General features: G+C 47.7%; 1 protein-coding gene across 1 annotated transcript in view; it reads right to left on the reverse strand.

Annotated features, from left to right (window-relative positions):
- LOC135812847 (uncharacterized) overlaps window positions 1-17,019 on the reverse strand; it is a 28,800-nt gene that overhangs the window by 6,181 nt on the left and 5,600 nt on the right. The window contains exons 3-7 of the mRNA XM_065326062.1: window positions 15,926-16,099; window positions 6,804-7,198; window positions 6,054-6,357; window positions 4,050-4,331; window positions 2,910-3,299 (exon numbers count right to left, since the gene is read on the reverse strand). Coding sequence (XP_065182134.1) covers window positions 2,910-3,299; window positions 4,050-4,331; window positions 6,054-6,357; window positions 6,804-7,198; window positions 15,926-16,099 — 1,545 coding nt within the window. The remainder of the gene's footprint in view (window positions 1-2,909; window positions 3,300-4,049; window positions 4,332-6,053; window positions 6,358-6,803; window positions 7,199-15,925; window positions 16,100-17,019) is intronic.

Genomic DNA, 17,019 nt, shown 5'->3' on the forward strand with positions numbered 1-17,019 from the left:
AGAACAGTGTTTGAGGATTGCAGCTGGAACCTGGTCGCTGCCTGCAGCTTTGCGCACGTCGATGTTGGAGAGCAGCTTAGCGATCTCTTGCACACTTGCTGGAGCAAATTCTTCGAGGCATTCCTTCTTCGTGGGACCCAATGGGGCTGAGAGACGTAGTGGTCTAGTTGGGTCTGACACAACACCGCTGAATTGGTCACTGAGCTGTGAGACACTGACGGCTGGTGGAACTGAGGACTTGTTACGACCGCTGAGGTAGTTGATGGTCTGCCAGGTTTTTCGTGCGTTGGCCTGACTAGCAGCAAGAAGGTCCCTAAAGTAGATGGCACGGAGATGTCGTGACATACGCTTGGCTTCGTCTCGGGCAGAAGTGAAGACATTGCGTAGTGCCGGGTCTGCAGGTGATGCTTTCCACCGTCGATGGGCCGCGTCACGTCGCTGGACTAGGTCATGTAGAGCTGGCGTCTTCCAGGGGAAGGATTTCCGGGTAGGAGCTCTTGGGCGGTGTAGACGGATAGGAGCATGAGTGTTCAAGGCCGCGACAAGTTTCTCCAGCCACATATCCCACATTTCATCTTCTGTCCGCGCAAAGCAGAAGTTCTCTAGATCGCTATTTAGAAGGTGGTGTGCAAATTGACCCATATCAATTCTTGCAATGTTACGGCCACGTCGCACGGTCGGTGTGCAGGACGTTGCGAGTCGCAAATCAAGTGCCAGAGCGAAGTGGTCACTGATTGTACAAGGTACTACGACACAAGAGTTCACATGATCGTCTCCGACCAGAGCGAGATCCAGGGTTGTTTGGCTGCCTTGGGGTCCAATTCTGGTAGGACTGTCCACTTGGTTCTTGATGTCGAAGGAATTACACAGGTGCAGCAAGCTGTTTAGCTGGGGGCTGTCGCGGGAGCTTACATCGACATTGAAGTCTCCAACAAGGACCAGAGGTGATGTGGGAAGTGTGGAGATGACAGTGTCTAGTGCATTCGTCAGGTCTTGCCAGAATTGCACAGGAGTGCCTGGAGGACGGTACACACCACCAAGGAGAACCTTGGAACGCTGCCCACTGACCTCTAACATGAGCATTTCCACCTGGGTGTCAGCCTTCACAATTCGGGCTCGGAGATGATCTCTTACATATGCTGCTAAGCCTCCGCCATGAGTTGGCCTGTCGCGTCTGACCAGGGTGTAATTCTGTATGCGTAGGATATCATCGGAAACGGAGGTTGTTAAGAAAGTCTCTGCCAGCATCATTATATCAACTTTATGGGAAAGAATATAATCTTCAATGTCATGCTTTGTGTTGAGAAGATGGCAAACATTTAGGAATCCTATTTTGAGGTTACTTTTAATTAATTCATGCTGTAGGGGATTTACAGTGGGGCAACTATTTCGTGGCTGAAAGATAGGTGCATGAGGGTTCAAGGGTTGAAAGGGGGCTGCGTGAGGATTTAAACAGAACATTTAGTGCTCCTCTGCAGCTCGACCAGTTGCTACACTGTCAGCCTTGAAGCGCCATTCTCGAACTCTGACGTTTGAAGGCCAGAATTCCGGTTCCAGAACAAGTCACTTGTCCCATTTGCCCCAAAATCGCCGGATTAATTTTATAAATCATACATTCTTCCCCTCTTCACGTACGGCTTCCCTGCCTGGTCCACCACTAACAAAACCCACATAGGTAAATTAGAAATTCTCAATAGCCGTATACTGCGCATCATATTTCGTGCTGATCGATATATCTCAAATCTAGACTTGTATGCTGCTGCATCCACTACCACTCTGCAACACTACCTTCATGCTTCCAAGTGCACCCTGGCACATTCAATTTTTCTTGACCAGCACCCTGCTCATTTACAGTCCCTTAATTGGTTTAAGTCAGGTGGCACCACCCGAAGCTGCGTTCGTCTCCCCCTATCTATGTCTACCCTATTCGTAAATTCCCCTTTCTTTTCCTCCTACTCTACGTGGCTCCAACTGCCTCCCAGTGTTAGACAAGCTCCAGATATGCCCAAATTCCGTACCCTCGTCAGACAGCACTTCAGTATCTCCCAGTATACAAAATCACAGTCACCACTTCCGCTGGGGTGCTCGCTGAGCATCCCATTGCTTTGTAAGTTGCTAATCCCTTCCCACTTTGCGTACGTGCTCTTCATTTTCTGTTTTCTCTTCTTCCGTGGGTGGCCTCACCCTCTCCTCAATTCCATTGGCTGTCTTGACATGCCACGAAGTGCAGAAATAAATAAATAAAATAAAATAACATTTTGAAAGCTCGCTATTTACTCTAAGGACGCGTTTGGTCGGTACGAACTAGAACAGGATTCACCAGAACAGCGCGTTTGGTTGGGACTGCACCTGTTCTGGTTCGGCCAGAACATGTTCTGCTTGATCCGGCCTCCAGGCCGGAGCAGACCGAGCAGTTTCACTTTTTCACAGTGAAACCTAGCGGGAACATCGCTTTTGGGCCCAAATGATCACGTGCATACGCTTTTGGGTTGGACTCGTCGTACCGTACACAGTGAGCATGGTGACCCATACACATTTTGAAGAAAGCCCCAAGTTTGGCATATTTTCACAAAAATGTGCTCTGTTTCTGGGGTACCGTTTGGTTGACATGAGGCTGCTCCATGTGCACCAGCTGTTCGATCCTGTTCTAGATCGTACCAACCAAACGCACCCTAACCAAGAAATCATCTCAAACTTTGAGTAAGTCGTACCAAATCATACCTTTTATCAAGAAATCATCTCAAACCTTGAGGAAATCGTACCTTTTAATCATACCTCTAATCACGAAATCATCTCAAACCTTGAGCAAAACGTGCCAAATCCTACCATTCGACTTGTGGCAAGCAAGGGGAGCAAGATGGGAGGGAGATATCATAATAATTATTATAATATTCTATATGATTCTATACCTGAGTGACGAGTGTCTGCCAGTATCCCTGCAAGCAACGACCACACAGCGAACCGGACGAATATCCTGGACAGGATTGACCTTCGCCATACTTCCAGTCGTGATTAAAACACAGCCCATTCTTGCACTGCGCTATCTCGAACGGGTAAACCACGTACTTCGCAAACGTGTTAGAGCCATTAAATGGAAGCGACTCGTTCATCTCCCAGGTCACCATGTCTGAAAGATTTTTCTCTCCTTGCAATTCTGGGGCGTCGAGTGGGTTGCCAGCCCAATAGCCAGATCGGATGTTCAAATGGCGGCCTTTTGTGCAGTTGCGGATACCGGGAAATTGTAATTTACTGCATTCGCATGTCCAGAACGTCTTTTTGCCTAACATTGTTCCGGATTCCTGAGCGAAAGAGAAATAATTCATGTGGAAAGTAAAGAGACATATGGATACGAGTTAAGAGTGACTGTCTACCACTGTAACTAAATACTGTACACTCAAAGAGTGCAACAATTTAGGCACAACACTGACAGAGTACTGAGACATTCGACGACCTGTTACCTAGCTTCAAAATATCTCCGTATGTCCCTTTCCTTTCTACATTTTATTATTATTGGCACAACATTCGAGTTTTGCGAAAGAAAATGATCAGAATAGCATAGGTGACAATGCTAAATTGAATACTTCCGACCTAAGGATTGCGTGACACCAGAAGAGGATAAATTTGTCACAAATAAACAAAATTTCAGAATGAAATCCTTTGATGATCTATTGTACTACTCGGTATTATGGAACGAAGTCGAGTACTTGATCACACTGTAAGTTACATCGTACAAGTACATGTATATGGGTCACCTTTCCAGAACTAAGCATTCGTCTGTCGAGGTCACCTATCATTTATTGTGAGACCACGTGCCCTGACCTAATACTAATAGACCAGTATATTATGTAAGGACATACAGAACATGTCAACATGTAGTTTTGGATCTATGTTGAAAGACGACCTTTCGTTTGAGACTGGTTCTTTCGGCACCGTAAAAATAACTTTTACAAACATACACATTCTGCATGCATAGGAGCAAGTGCTTTATGAAGATCACGAGGGACAATGTATACTTGCTGATTCCTTGACCAACCTACACAAACAACTACCTTCTTGACAGGGCCATGGAAACCCTTATGGCATGGACGAATCTTGAACGGTATCTCCAGTTGGAAACTTGTCTGCGAAAACTCAACTCTGGCGCTGTTTCTGCCTTTAATGCTGAGCAACAGCCAACCTACATCACCGGGTTGCCCGCCTAAAGCAATTCCAGTGAGGCCGTCTCCTGATAGAAACTCAACGCTGTCCACAGGCTCGTAACCAAGGGATGATGCATCGCCATCGTATCGCAAGAGAGTAATCGAAGCTTGCCGCCAATATCCTTCCGCCACCTGTGTCAGGGAAAAGAAGAATAGATGCAACGGTTGAATTATTATCTTATGTGCAAGAGTGAGAGAAAATGATTGTGTTCAATGGCGTGTGCATGCGTGGGTTTACCACTTCTAAGTCCCCAGCTCTACAATGTATTTATTCACACTGTAACTGCTGCTGCTATTCAGTTTTGGAGCCATCAGTTGCCTGATGATCGTAGCACTGTGACACTCAGAGTTGCGACACAGCTTCCATTCTCTCTGTTGTGTACAAGGCTCTGCCCGATATGGGTATTGAGCACACTTCGGGCAGAGCACACTTCGGACAGTGGAGCACGCTACGTGATCACGTAATTACGTGGTACATTGAATAACAACATGAAGGGAAGTTGGATACCAGGTCGTAAGATGTTCACCGATCGAATTTAAGAACCTGCAATCGGATAATTAACTTTTATGTTTCAAAGGATGAGGACCAGCTAGCATTCTCTCAGCATTATTTTGTGCTCAACGTCGCCAGCTGGTCCCTAAACAGTGTTTAAAAATCATCATGGGTGTGCATCCATTTTCGCTGACAATACCCTGGCTAACCACATAGGGTTAACAGGTTGATCCCCAATGAAGATATCCATTTTATCTTGTTAGGCCTCCTCTAGAAGCAGGGTGTATGGACTCAAACTAGATGTTGGATTCTCACTCTGATATACTGTGAACGCATTTTCCAACACCACATTGATTCAGCTAACGAGGTTTTGCCGCTGTGTTGGAAACTGTTAGTGAGAGTTACCACCTCACTCCCGTCTCAAGGCGATTCATCTCGCACCCTGATATCTCAGACATGGTGGTGGCCTGGCACAAGCGAAAACTCTAACCAGCATATTGTGTTTCTACACAAAATTGAATAGACAGTTGTAAGGCGAACGTGCGCACTGTACTATACACTACTGTGCGAAACTGTCACCAAGACATTCGTGTACTTACTCCTAGTACTTTGAAGTAATATGTGAACACGCAGCATGTTAGGTTGGCCGAACACTCGAACATAGTGTGTTACATACAGTAAACGCCCGATTAGTGCCCCTGGCGCACTATTTTTTCAAAGTCTATCATAGATGGGGCACTATTCAAGAGAGGATATTATTCAAGAGAGGGCGCTATTTTTCAATGCTGGTACATTTACATGAAAAAATTTGATATTTTTTTACTATTGAACACTCACTGCATGATGAACTAAAATGAGGAGGAGAACTCGACACAAAGGTACATATCCAACAGGACGGAGTGGGTGGGACCTGTGAAGCTCAGCCGACCAAGGGTCTAGGCATCACAGCTGCACATGTGCACCATACATGTACGTGATCCAGCATAAGAAGAAGGCAAAGAAAAACAGAGCCTAAAGTGTACTGTAAACTATCATGACTCAACCGAAAGGGCAACAAGAACTGGGATTTTGATCCTGAAATCACCAGTGCAATGACATGTACAAGAACATTACTAAAGGAACACCAAACCTGCACATGCGCTTGGTTACAAGCCCAGGATGGAGGGGGGGGGGGCAATATTCTAGAGAGGGCTTTATGTTTTCACTGGTTCTTATAGACGGGGCGCTATTCGAGATAGGGCACTATTGAAGAGAGGGCTCTGATCGCACGAGTAGGGTAACTGGCAAGGAGAATTGAAAACGAAGAACTGCGTTTGTGGACACATTAATCATGACGGCATGCACCAACAGGACACACTTACCCTCACGGACATGCTGCAAGACAGCGGATTCATGAAACTGTCATATGTGTCCAAGTGAATTGATATCATCTCTCCAGCAGCTGGGTACAAGACCAATGAACCTAGGTAGTCTGAGTAATTAGTGTGCCATCGCCGTTTAGGCCCCACTCGCCATTCACCACTTTTCCAATCCTGCCCGGCTGCATAAACCCAAGGAAGGCTCCAACTGTCCTGCCCAATGAACGTATTCGTCAATGAGTCTCGGTGGCGCATTAGTTGATCCCGAAGAGCTATCAGAGCCTCGTCTTTGGCTTCACGACCTTGTCTGCATTGTGGAAATGTTCATGACAAAGGGATTGAGAGAGAATATTGTCGCACTTTAACATGGTGTACGGTCAATATAGAAACGTAGAGCAAGCAATCTAGTATGCCCACTTTCGCATGACACTATGGTTTTGCCTCCCATTCGTTCCTTGGCCCGATAAATCGAGTAAGAGAGGGAGAAAGAGAGAGAGACATATTGAGAAAGAGGGAGAAAAAGAGAGATATTGAGGGAGACAGACCGAGAGACAGAGCGGCTTACAGAGAGACAGACACAGATAGGCAGGGAATGGGAAAGAGAAAGAGATAGAGATTGGGTGAGAGAGAAAAACGTTTGTGTGTGTGTGTGTGCGTGAGTGCGCATGTGTGGTGTGTGGGTGTGTGGGTGTGGAGGAGGGGGGGGGTGTTGATTGTGATTAACCAAGAGGACACGTTGTGGAGGAGACCTACCTGATATGTTTCGAAGCCTCAGAAATAGCGGTTCCATTGCACTGCTTCCTAGAATAGAGCCATGTTGCTCCCCGTTGCTTGATGCATTCGGTGCTGGAGTGACGGAACAAAATCCAGGTAGGCTTGCCTTTAGCCAGAGTTTCAAATTCCCCAAACCTCTTGATTATCAGTGCAGTGAAATTGGAGCCTGTGCAGATTACACTGTGATTGGCGCTGTGAACAGGAGTGCCTGAGCACGAAGCAGCTGAATACATGCCATAGGCATTACACTCAGTTGAAGTATTATACGCTGACGTTGCTTGACGTGGACTGTCACATATGAACCTCAGTGGCTTTTCAACTTGAATGGAGCACGGTAGGACTGGATTCTTGGGTCGGTAGCTAAACTCCTCGGACTGGGGAGAGAGGAATGACAGAGTGCACAGCCATTGCTAAGTTATGTGACATGAGTAGTCCTTACTTCTATTATTCTATTTCCATCTGGACGTATACTCCTATCTATTGTATTGTTGGCCATAATGAGCCTGACATAATGCGTGGCCCGTGGTGGATATTTTTGATAGAAATAAGGCAGAATTGGCATGCTTCTGGCTTTTCGGGTTTGTTCCATGCATGTCTTGTGCGTGAATGAAGATCAGGAGCGGAAGCCGCACGGATTTGCTGAACCCGTCTGCCAGTTTCAATGCTTTTCTGGCAGAATTTGCTTTCTTCCGCACATTTTCTAGGTCTAATAAACATGACATTGCATAGACCATGGCGGAAAATGTAGCTCATTTTATCAAGTTTCTAACGCTTAGTGTCAACTGCAAGATTTTTGGAAGATTATCCCCATATTTTATCTCTGTCCGAGTATGTTACATTCTTCTTCATTTGTTTCCGATGCGGTTCTTCTTGTATGGTGCATCTCATTACTGGTGAGTTATCGAAGTGAAATTTATACATTAAATTTAAAGTGAAAGGACCGAAATTGTACATGTTATAAGAAGTTTGTGTCCAGCACTACAGTTATAAGCAATATGTTGTGTAGTCAGAAGGTGTAACAGCTAGCATAGTACTGACTGATGTGATACTGACATTCAACCACCTGATCATAAGCTATATCACGTCTTGGATGCGCAAACCAACAGCCTTCCGACTTGGAAGGTTCTAAGGCCCCGGTCACTACGAAACAAGCCACTTTGCGCTTGTTATCGCTGGCGCTCAGCTGGCTTGCGTGATCCCTGTGACACGGGCTTGAGTGCAAAGCTTTAATGGCTTGTTTTTCTTACCCGCCAAATTTTGAATATCTCGAAACACACCAATGTTTGCAAGAAACCGGAAAGCAGAACGTTCGCGATCTAAAACTGTACTTCAAGTACTTGTTCTAGTCTTCAGCTTTGATGAAGAAGCAAAGGAAACCCGGATTCTGAATTGCGAAGTCGTGCTCTTTTTATTTGTTCGGTGTGCATGGACGCGATGGTTCGGGTGGTGTTTCCTGATGTCGAGCTTTCTGCCCCGCCGATTGCCGTTCTTCAACTCAGTTGCAATCCACTCTCTTCTTCGTACCCGGCTTTCTTCGTGAATTCGGTCGTGAGTGTGGTGCCTTGTCTTGGCCTGAAACCACAGGTCCAACAAAGTACGCAGCAGTCTAGAGGCACAGCGGCAGAAATCCATGGTCGTGGGACAAAATCCAAATCAAACTGAATACAGGGTAGTTGGATAGACAGACTCACGGTCAAAACCAAAGGCACAGGGATAGCACGATTCCACGGACACAAGAAAGAACATCAATATCAGTTCATCATGTCAACTAGCTACATGGTGTGCTCCAAGCGCACTCAAATTAATTTTTGAATTTCGGCTTTCAGCCGCTTGTACAAGCTGTGGCTGAAACAAGCCGAAAAAAACCGGCTGAGAGTCAGCCACGGCTGAAAGTCGCTTGTAGGACATTTTTCAGCCATTGCCATGGTAATAGTGACGTAAACAAGCGCTTTTTTCGGCTGAACGGCTGAATCGAGCTCAGTGTGACAGCGGCCTAAGTTATGAAAACAATAACATGAGAAATGGGCAGGTGAACGCACTGAAGACGTGCTACTGGTTGCACGTTCTGACTACACAACATCTTACTTATAACTGTTAGCGTTGGACAAACTACGGATAACATGTAACATGTTGGTCCTTTGTGCACACGCCAGACAGTTTCTTGGGATCGGGAGAGCTTGATTTGACTGAATTTGACTGACACTGCACAAGAGGTAAATAATTCTTGTTCTTGCTGTGAACTGAAAGAAGACGACGACTAAAGCGCAAGGCGCTTGCGCAGAGAAAAAAGGAGGAAAAAACATGGAGGGCGTCGCTAAGAGGTGAGTGAGTCAGTAGAAATAATAAACACGCGGCCCAGCTTCGGTGTGGGAACGCGGAAACAAAACCGGGGTAGAGAACACAAACTATGACGTGTACTGCAAATAATCTCATGACGTTGAACATCATGTCAACGTCGTGACACTCCCCCGCAAGAGATGCAGAGAAAAGGAGATAATTCGTAACAAAGTAACGTGGAAACAAAACACAATAAGTGCATATAACCTACGCAAGGGTGAAAGAGAGTAGACCGTCACAGAGAGAGAGAGAGAGAGAGAGAGAGAGAGAGAGAGAGAGAGAGAGAGAGAGAGAGAGAGAGAGAGAGAGAGAGAGAAGAGAGAGAAAGAGAGAGTTCAGATGTGAACTACCAACTGTCTAGCTGATTCAACTAAACGAGTTCGCTGCCAATTAATTGGCGAAGCGTCTGACGTTGCTTCTTAGCGGCAGCACGTTGTGGACGACTGGGTGGAGCAACAGCTGCTGGAACTGGCAGATCGGCTTGGCCAGTGGTGTGTGTGTCCGGAGCGGTGCTGTTGTTATTAGCCTCGGAGTTAGCAGCAGGACAGATAGGGTACAGGAGAGACAGGGGTCGTTTGACCTCTGTCTTCTCTGCAGTGATGACGGTTGCGGAACGTATCTCCATGTCCTTGCTTGTATGGAGAGCGACAATGCGACCAAGTCGCCATGAGCCACGGGGCATGTCATCCCTTATTAGTACAACATCGTCAACGGCTGGCTGTTCTGAAGCGGTAACGCGTGCCTGTCGGAGCTTCCGAGTGTGACTGTTGCGGAGATCAGCCAAGTAGTCGTCTCACCAGACACGCCAGAACTGGTCCAATGTTCGTTGACCCTTCTTCCAGACAGAGAGAAGATTCTGAGCTGCAGTCGGAACTTCGATGTGGTCCGGATCGCCGTCATCAGCAGTGGGTTGCACGCCACCAGTAGTTGCGGACAGGCACAGAAAATGACTTGGGGTGAGTATCTCCTGCAAGTCATTGTCCACGTACACCAGTGGACGCGAGTTGACGACTGCTGACACTTCCATGAGAATGGTAGTCAGTTGCGACACAGTGAGGAGCGCGCGGCCAACGACCTTCTTCAGGCTTCGTTTGACTGTTCTAACGAGACGCTCGTAGAAACCACCCATCCAAGGTGAGATCGGTGGGTTATAGTGCCACTTCACACCAGCCCTCGACAGGTACGACAGGACATCATCACTCGTTGCCATTTCTTCAAAGGCCACATCCAGAACAGACTTAGCTAGGATGAATTGTGGCGCGTTTTCAGACACTACCTCTTCAGGGCAACCACGCAACGACACGAACCTGCGGAACGCTAGCAGGAATTCCTCTGTGGTCACGTCTGCCACCAGTTCTAGATGGACAGCTCTAGTTGCCATACATGTCACTAGGAGGACCCATACCTTCTTGGTACTTGGCTGGTGCCTGACGAGCAGAGGACCGAAGTAATCTAGTCCCACATGGGTGAACGGGATAGATCTTGTTGCGCGGGCAGATGGAAGCGGGGCCATATCTGGGGTGCGGTATGGACCACCGTGGTGCTTCCGGCAAGTCAGGCACTTAGTGATGAATGACTTCACTGTTGCACGCCCTCGTGGTAACCAGTACTCGTAACGCAGTCTTGATAGCGTGTGTGCAACGCCGCCATGCATCGTCATCAGGTGACAATCGTTGATGATGAACTGGGTGATGGGATGCGTTTGGGGAATCAGTACTGGATACTTTGCTTGATAGCAAAGTTCGGCGTTCTCCAAGCGTCCTCTGCATCTGATGAGGCGGTTCTCATCGAGGAAGAGCCGCAGCTTGTCCTTCGGGCTGTGCTTCTTACAATTTTCGACAGCACTGACGTCTGACAGATTCTGTTGTGCATGGTGTAGCCACATGATTTTGGCTACCTTGACCTCTGAGTTACAACTAGAATCCACCCCGAAGGACTTGCCGCCTTGTGGTCTCAACCTGGAGAGAAACCGCAAACACAGAGCAGAAACACGCACTAAGGCACTGAAAGACGAAAACCTGGCACAATCAATACCAAATGGTGGTTCATCACATGTTTTTTTTTGCTCGTGATGCGCATCAGGCTTTTTTTTCATTTCGTGTGCAAGCTCAGTGTCTGGACCGGTGGACTCTGTTGGTTGTGATACAGGTGCAGGTATCTCCGAAGTGCTTGAAGGACCCTCCCCAGCGGCAACGTTGACATGGTGATCAAGTGCTGGCTCGGCGTGATGGTCAGCAGTGGCAAGGAAGTGTGGACCGTGCCACCATAGCGAGCTGGCTTGAAGGGAAGGAACAGAGACACCGCGTGAAGGCAAGTCGGCGGGATTGTCGGCAGAGCGGACATAGCGATAGGCAACATCGGGAACCGCACGAATGGCATCAATACGGTTGTTGACGAAGACAGGTAGTTTGTCAGAAGAGGCCAGCCAATGAAGAACTGTGGTGGAGTCTGACCATAGAAAGGTAGAGGAGAAAGTGAGCGGAAGTTCCCGACGGACGAATTGGATCAGACGAACACCGAGAAGCGCGGCCATTAATTCCAGACGTGAAATGGTAGGTGAAGCAACAGGTGCAACACGGGACTTGCTGATTAGAAGGTTCGACGTGTGTTGATCGTCAAACGTAGTAGTAAGGTAAGCAACGGCACCGTAAGCCAGCCCAGATGCGTCGCTGAAGACGTGGAGAGAAAACTGAGCGTCGCTGGCACGTGGTGCACTGATGAATCGTGGACATTTCGTTGATGCAGCAAGTTCAAGTTGAGCCGCAATATCACACCATCTACAGATGATGTCTTGTGGAAGGTCGTCGTCCCAGCCGACGTTCAGCTTCCAAAGATCCTGAAGCAGAATCTTCGCACCAACAAGAACAGGAGACTGGAGACCAAGGGGGTCAAAGAATTGGGCAGTATGTCGAAGGATACTCCGCTTCGTTGTGACCGACTTGGATACGGCACTGACAGGTGCAATATGTAGAGTATGATGTTCTGTATCCCACAGCATACCGAGGCACTTGTGGATAGTACCCTTGGCTCGGTCTGGTTCTGGAATGCTGCTAAGAAACTCTGCAGAATTACTAGACCACTCGCGAACATTCATAGACGCGACACTGAAGAGGCGCTTCGTGGCATCATAGATAGCAATCGCCTCCGTCCCAGAGTTTGCACCAAGGAACAGGTTGTCAACGTAAATATTGCGAGACACTAGGTCGGAATCGGTTGTATCAGCAGCGCTAAGATGATGCTGAATAGTGGCAGCCAAGAGATATGGACTGCTGACAACGCCAAACGGAACACGACAGAAACGAAGTTGCCGTATGTTGTCTGGAGTAGCTGAGCTGGATGCATCGTGCAGCCATAGGAAGCGGGTCACGTCACGATCATGTGAGTGCAGACCAATCTGCAGAAAGGCCTTTTCTACGTCTCCACTTATGGCTACCGGAGAAAGACGAAAACGAAGAAGAATACCGCAAAGGTCTGGAACAAGATTGGGACCAGCGTGCAAGCAGTCGTTGAGACTGGCGAGTTTTTCGGAACATTTTGCGGACGCATCATACACCACCCTCAGCTTCGTGGTAGTAGCAGTAGGTTTGAGTACTGAATGGTGTGGAAGGTAGTGAATCTGGTTGGTTGTAAAACCACGAGGAACATCTTCTATCATGCCCCTGTCAAGCTGGTCTTGAATCACGGTATCGTACCGGTCAAGAAGTTCCGGATGGGCTTCGAGGCGACGCACTTGTGCCTTCAGGCGACCGAAAGCCAGACCGTAGTTTGTCGGAAGAGGAGGATGTGAGTCCCTCCAGGGCCAACTCACCGCGTACCGACCCTCGGCATAGGAGATGGAGTTGGCGAAGCGCTCACCCACAAGATCTTGCGACGACGTATCGTCAAAAGTACCAAGCTCTCTGTCGACCAGAACTTACGGAGGTCGAATTCAGGGTCCGTGTCTGTTTGATGAGCAAGACATGACTGCGCCTCTGTGGTGGCAGGCACAGGCAGACTGCCGGTACAGATAAAACCAAGAACGGAGTCGAGCAGGACCAGACCACCGCTTAGTTCGGTGCGGTCCTTGCCGATAATATCATAGTAGTGATCGAGACCAATCAAGACGTCCACGACCATGGGCTCTGCGCTGCTCGTGAGCGGTTCTGCAAGTGGCAGAGACTGTAGAAGAGGAAAAGAAGAAGCAAGTGGACATCGCGCAATTGGAGCGGTTATGTTCGGAAGTACACTGGCCTGAATCGCACGAGTGGACCCATCCTTACACTGCATGGTCAAACTCACCTTGGCGTACACGGTACTTTTTCTTTTGTTGTTCCCAAATGTAGCCAAGGAGAGTGTTTCATTTCCGATTGTGGGCAAATCGAGCTGATCTCGATAAGCTTGCGTGATGTATGTCTTGGTGGAGCCGGTATCAAAGAGAATACGGCCATTGATCGGCTTCAACTTGGAGGAGAGAAACGGTGCCACAGCAGTTTGCATCATGATCTGGTGATCGGCGTTTGCGACCGTGCTCGTGGCAGGCTTGGGTTTGAAGGACTGAGCATTCGGGCTCATAGTGGAAGCTTGCCTCTGAGTGGATGCAGCAGTGAATTTATCTGGACACAAGCTGCTGTGGTGTGCAGGATTGTGGCAATAGAAACACCGCCGTTTGCTAGAGCAATCGTGCACGGAGTGGCCTGATCGCAAACACTTGAAACACCATTGTTTAGCTACGCTCTTCCTCGCTTCTACTGTAGTGTACTTATTGCATTCGTCAGAGAAATGTGCCTCCGAACTGCAAAAAACACACACTCTCTTGGGCTTCGCTTTTGAAGTAGCTGAAGCTGAGGCAACAAGAGATTGACCGGACGCACTGGCAGATGGTGATTCGTGCGATTTTTTCGGTGGCTGGCTGAGGCGATCTGCTGCTTCATTCGCTATTATGAAGTTGGCTACTGCAGCGCGCAAATCCGAAACGGTCCAGGATTGTGGCCCCTTTTTTAATTCCAAAGCCGCTAGCGTGGTGCGTGGCAATTTGTTCGTAATCATTGCCACAAACACCGCCTGATTAACATTCTCACCAAGCGCTGTGAGGCTTCGCAAGGGCACCTCCAACGCATCGTGCAACCACTCAGCCCACTTCAGAAAATCACCAGAAAATGTTGGTGTTTCAAATTTGGGCAATTTGACTGAACTTGTGGGAGCTGGTTGTGGTTGAGGTGATGATGCTTGCATTTGTTGTACGACTAGTTGGTGTTGTTTGATTAGATCCTCTTGCGACTGTAATACTTGCTGGTGTTGACTATGTGTAATAGACTGCGTACGAACAAGATCTCCTATTGACTTTTGGATGCTGGACAAATCAACCATACTAGTTTCTTGTTTGATACCCGCACTGCCCGTACTCTTGGTGCTACTTGGCGAGCTAGTACTAGTAGTAGCAGCTTCTGGACGGTTCGTCTGGGCTCTGTACTGCGGAGATCGCTTGCATTCAACAATTGACCCTCTGATGCGTACCGAATACGCAACCACATCGCAGATCTCCGTTTGCAGAGCCTCATCTGAACCCTCCAGAGTCTCCGAGTCCAAAACACTGGCCAATGCATCACACGCCTCATCATATGCGTACAATTCTTCAACAATACAATCCACAAGTGTACTTAGCTTTTTTGGATCCGAGTCCACGTGTTCTGGCGACAACTCGTCGGCCCCTTGACCTCCTTCCTTCGATAAAAGGAGTTCGGCCTCTTTGACGAGTTCGTCGATGGATCCTTGCAGCTGCGCGATCTTGGCCCGGCGCATGATCTGCGTGCCGGTCGTCACTGCTTTCTTCGGCATGTTAGCTCGACGACCCAAATCGGGCAAGCTGCTTACAAATTATTTGAGTCGAGTCTATCTTTCTCAAGATTGGAATGGTACGCACGGCTCGTTTCGAGCTCCGGTGCGGTTCATGTCCCGGGTTTCGGCACCACTTTGTGCACACGCCAGACAGTTTCTTGGGATCGGGAGAGCTTGATTTGACTGAATTTGACTGACACTGCACAAGAGGTAAATAATTCTTGTTCTTGCTGTGAACTGAAAGAAGACGACGACTAAAGCGCAAGGCGCTTGCGCAGAGAAAAAAGGAGGAAAAAACATGGAGGACGGCGCTAAGAGGTGAGTGAGTCAGTAGAAATAATAAACACGCGGCCCAGCTTCGGTGTGGGAACGCGGAAACAAAACCGGGGTAGAGAACACAAACTATGACGTGTACTGCAAATAATCTCATGACGTTGAACATCATGTCAACGTCGTGACATCCTTTGTTTCAAATTTAGTCTTTAGCCCTCCATCCGAGTCATACTAAACCATTCTTAAATCATAACGTTAACATAATGATGGTCGTGTTCATGAATTCCAGCAGACGCTATGTTTTCATTGTGGAAGCTTCAGCGAAAAGACTAACAAAAGCAGAGATCTCGTGTGGAGAGCCAAAGACTAAATTTAAAAAAGAGACGACCCTTAGTTAACACGTTATCCGTTTTGTCCAACACTAACGACTATAAGCAGGATACTGTTGAGTCGAAATGTGCAACAATTAGCACAAAACTGGCTGATGAGATCCTGACATTCAACGACCTGATGCTTAGCTGCATCACGTCTGGAATGCGCAAACCAACAGCCTTCCAACTTGGAAGGTTCTAAGTTATGAAGTAACGTAAGAAAGGGGATAACTTGTAAACTTATGCTCCTCTCTTTTTTAAGAGTAGGGAACATCATTGTAAAAATGATAACGGTTGTTTACTTACTTCAGTGGATAGTGCCTTTGAGGAACACAATCCATAATCTTGGTAAACATCCGCAACAGTGGCACCGACATTCACGTCAATTACCACATGCTCTGCCCAATCAATGGACCATTGTTCAGTGGCATTTTCCCAGATGAAGCTTTTTGCCACGACCATGTGCCGTAAGTTGGTGATCTACAGTGTTCACAGATTCAAATACGTACAAGGAAAGACGCCAATAGACAGGAAGGCGGAAACGCGAAATGCAAAGCCTATCCATGTACATGTATGTGCATTTGGTTCGCATACACATGACATGTTTATTATTATGACTGTGTGTTAGTGTGTGTATGCATAATTATGTGTTTGGGTATTTGTCTATGAGTATGTGTGTGCATGTGTATGTGTGAGAATAGTACTGGACACGTGTGTCATGTATTTGTGAATGTGGAGTAGAACCAGCTGACCAGTGCTGGACAAAGTGATGCTTGTACATTGAGCTTCGTGCCACGCATAGTAGAGTGCTGAGTTATTAATTTTTGTATTATTCGAATTTGTGGAAATGAATACAAAGCCGTTACTCACTACAAAAATATTCGACGGGTTCACGTACCGAGCAGGTCAAGAACAAGGAGTCGTACAATTCCTGGACAAGAACCACCTTTTCGCTTCCATGGGACTCCACCACCCCATGATCAGGTGTCAGATGCGTCTTCTAAACGGTGGAGGAGGATAGATCAGATCCACCAACCAGAGGCCAAGGGCCTAAATCCCATTTGCCACATCCATGTATTACTCATGCCAGGCCACGATTTCTCAATTAACTGTGGGTCGCAGCACGGTTGGAAAAATCCTTCCGCTTCCGAGCAGGACTTGAACCTGGTACCTCTCGTTTCTCAATCATGGTCTTAGACCAACCCACTGTGCCTGCCTGCTAATCACTGCAAAAAATTGACGGGTTCGCGTACCGGGCAGATCAAGAACAAGGAGTCGTACAACTCCCTGGTCAAGAACCACCTTTCCACTTCCGTGGGACGCCACCACCCCATGATCAGGCGTCAGATGCGGCTCCTTAACGGCGGGGGAGGATAGATCAGATCCACCAACCAGAGGCC

The sequence above is a fragment of the Sycon ciliatum genome, chromosome 3 (genome assembly GCF_964019385.1).
Source record: "Sycon ciliatum chromosome 3, ocSycCili1.1, whole genome shotgun sequence".
NCBI classification, from domain to species: domain Eukaryota; kingdom Metazoa; phylum Porifera; class Calcarea; order Leucosolenida; family Sycettidae; genus Sycon; species Sycon ciliatum.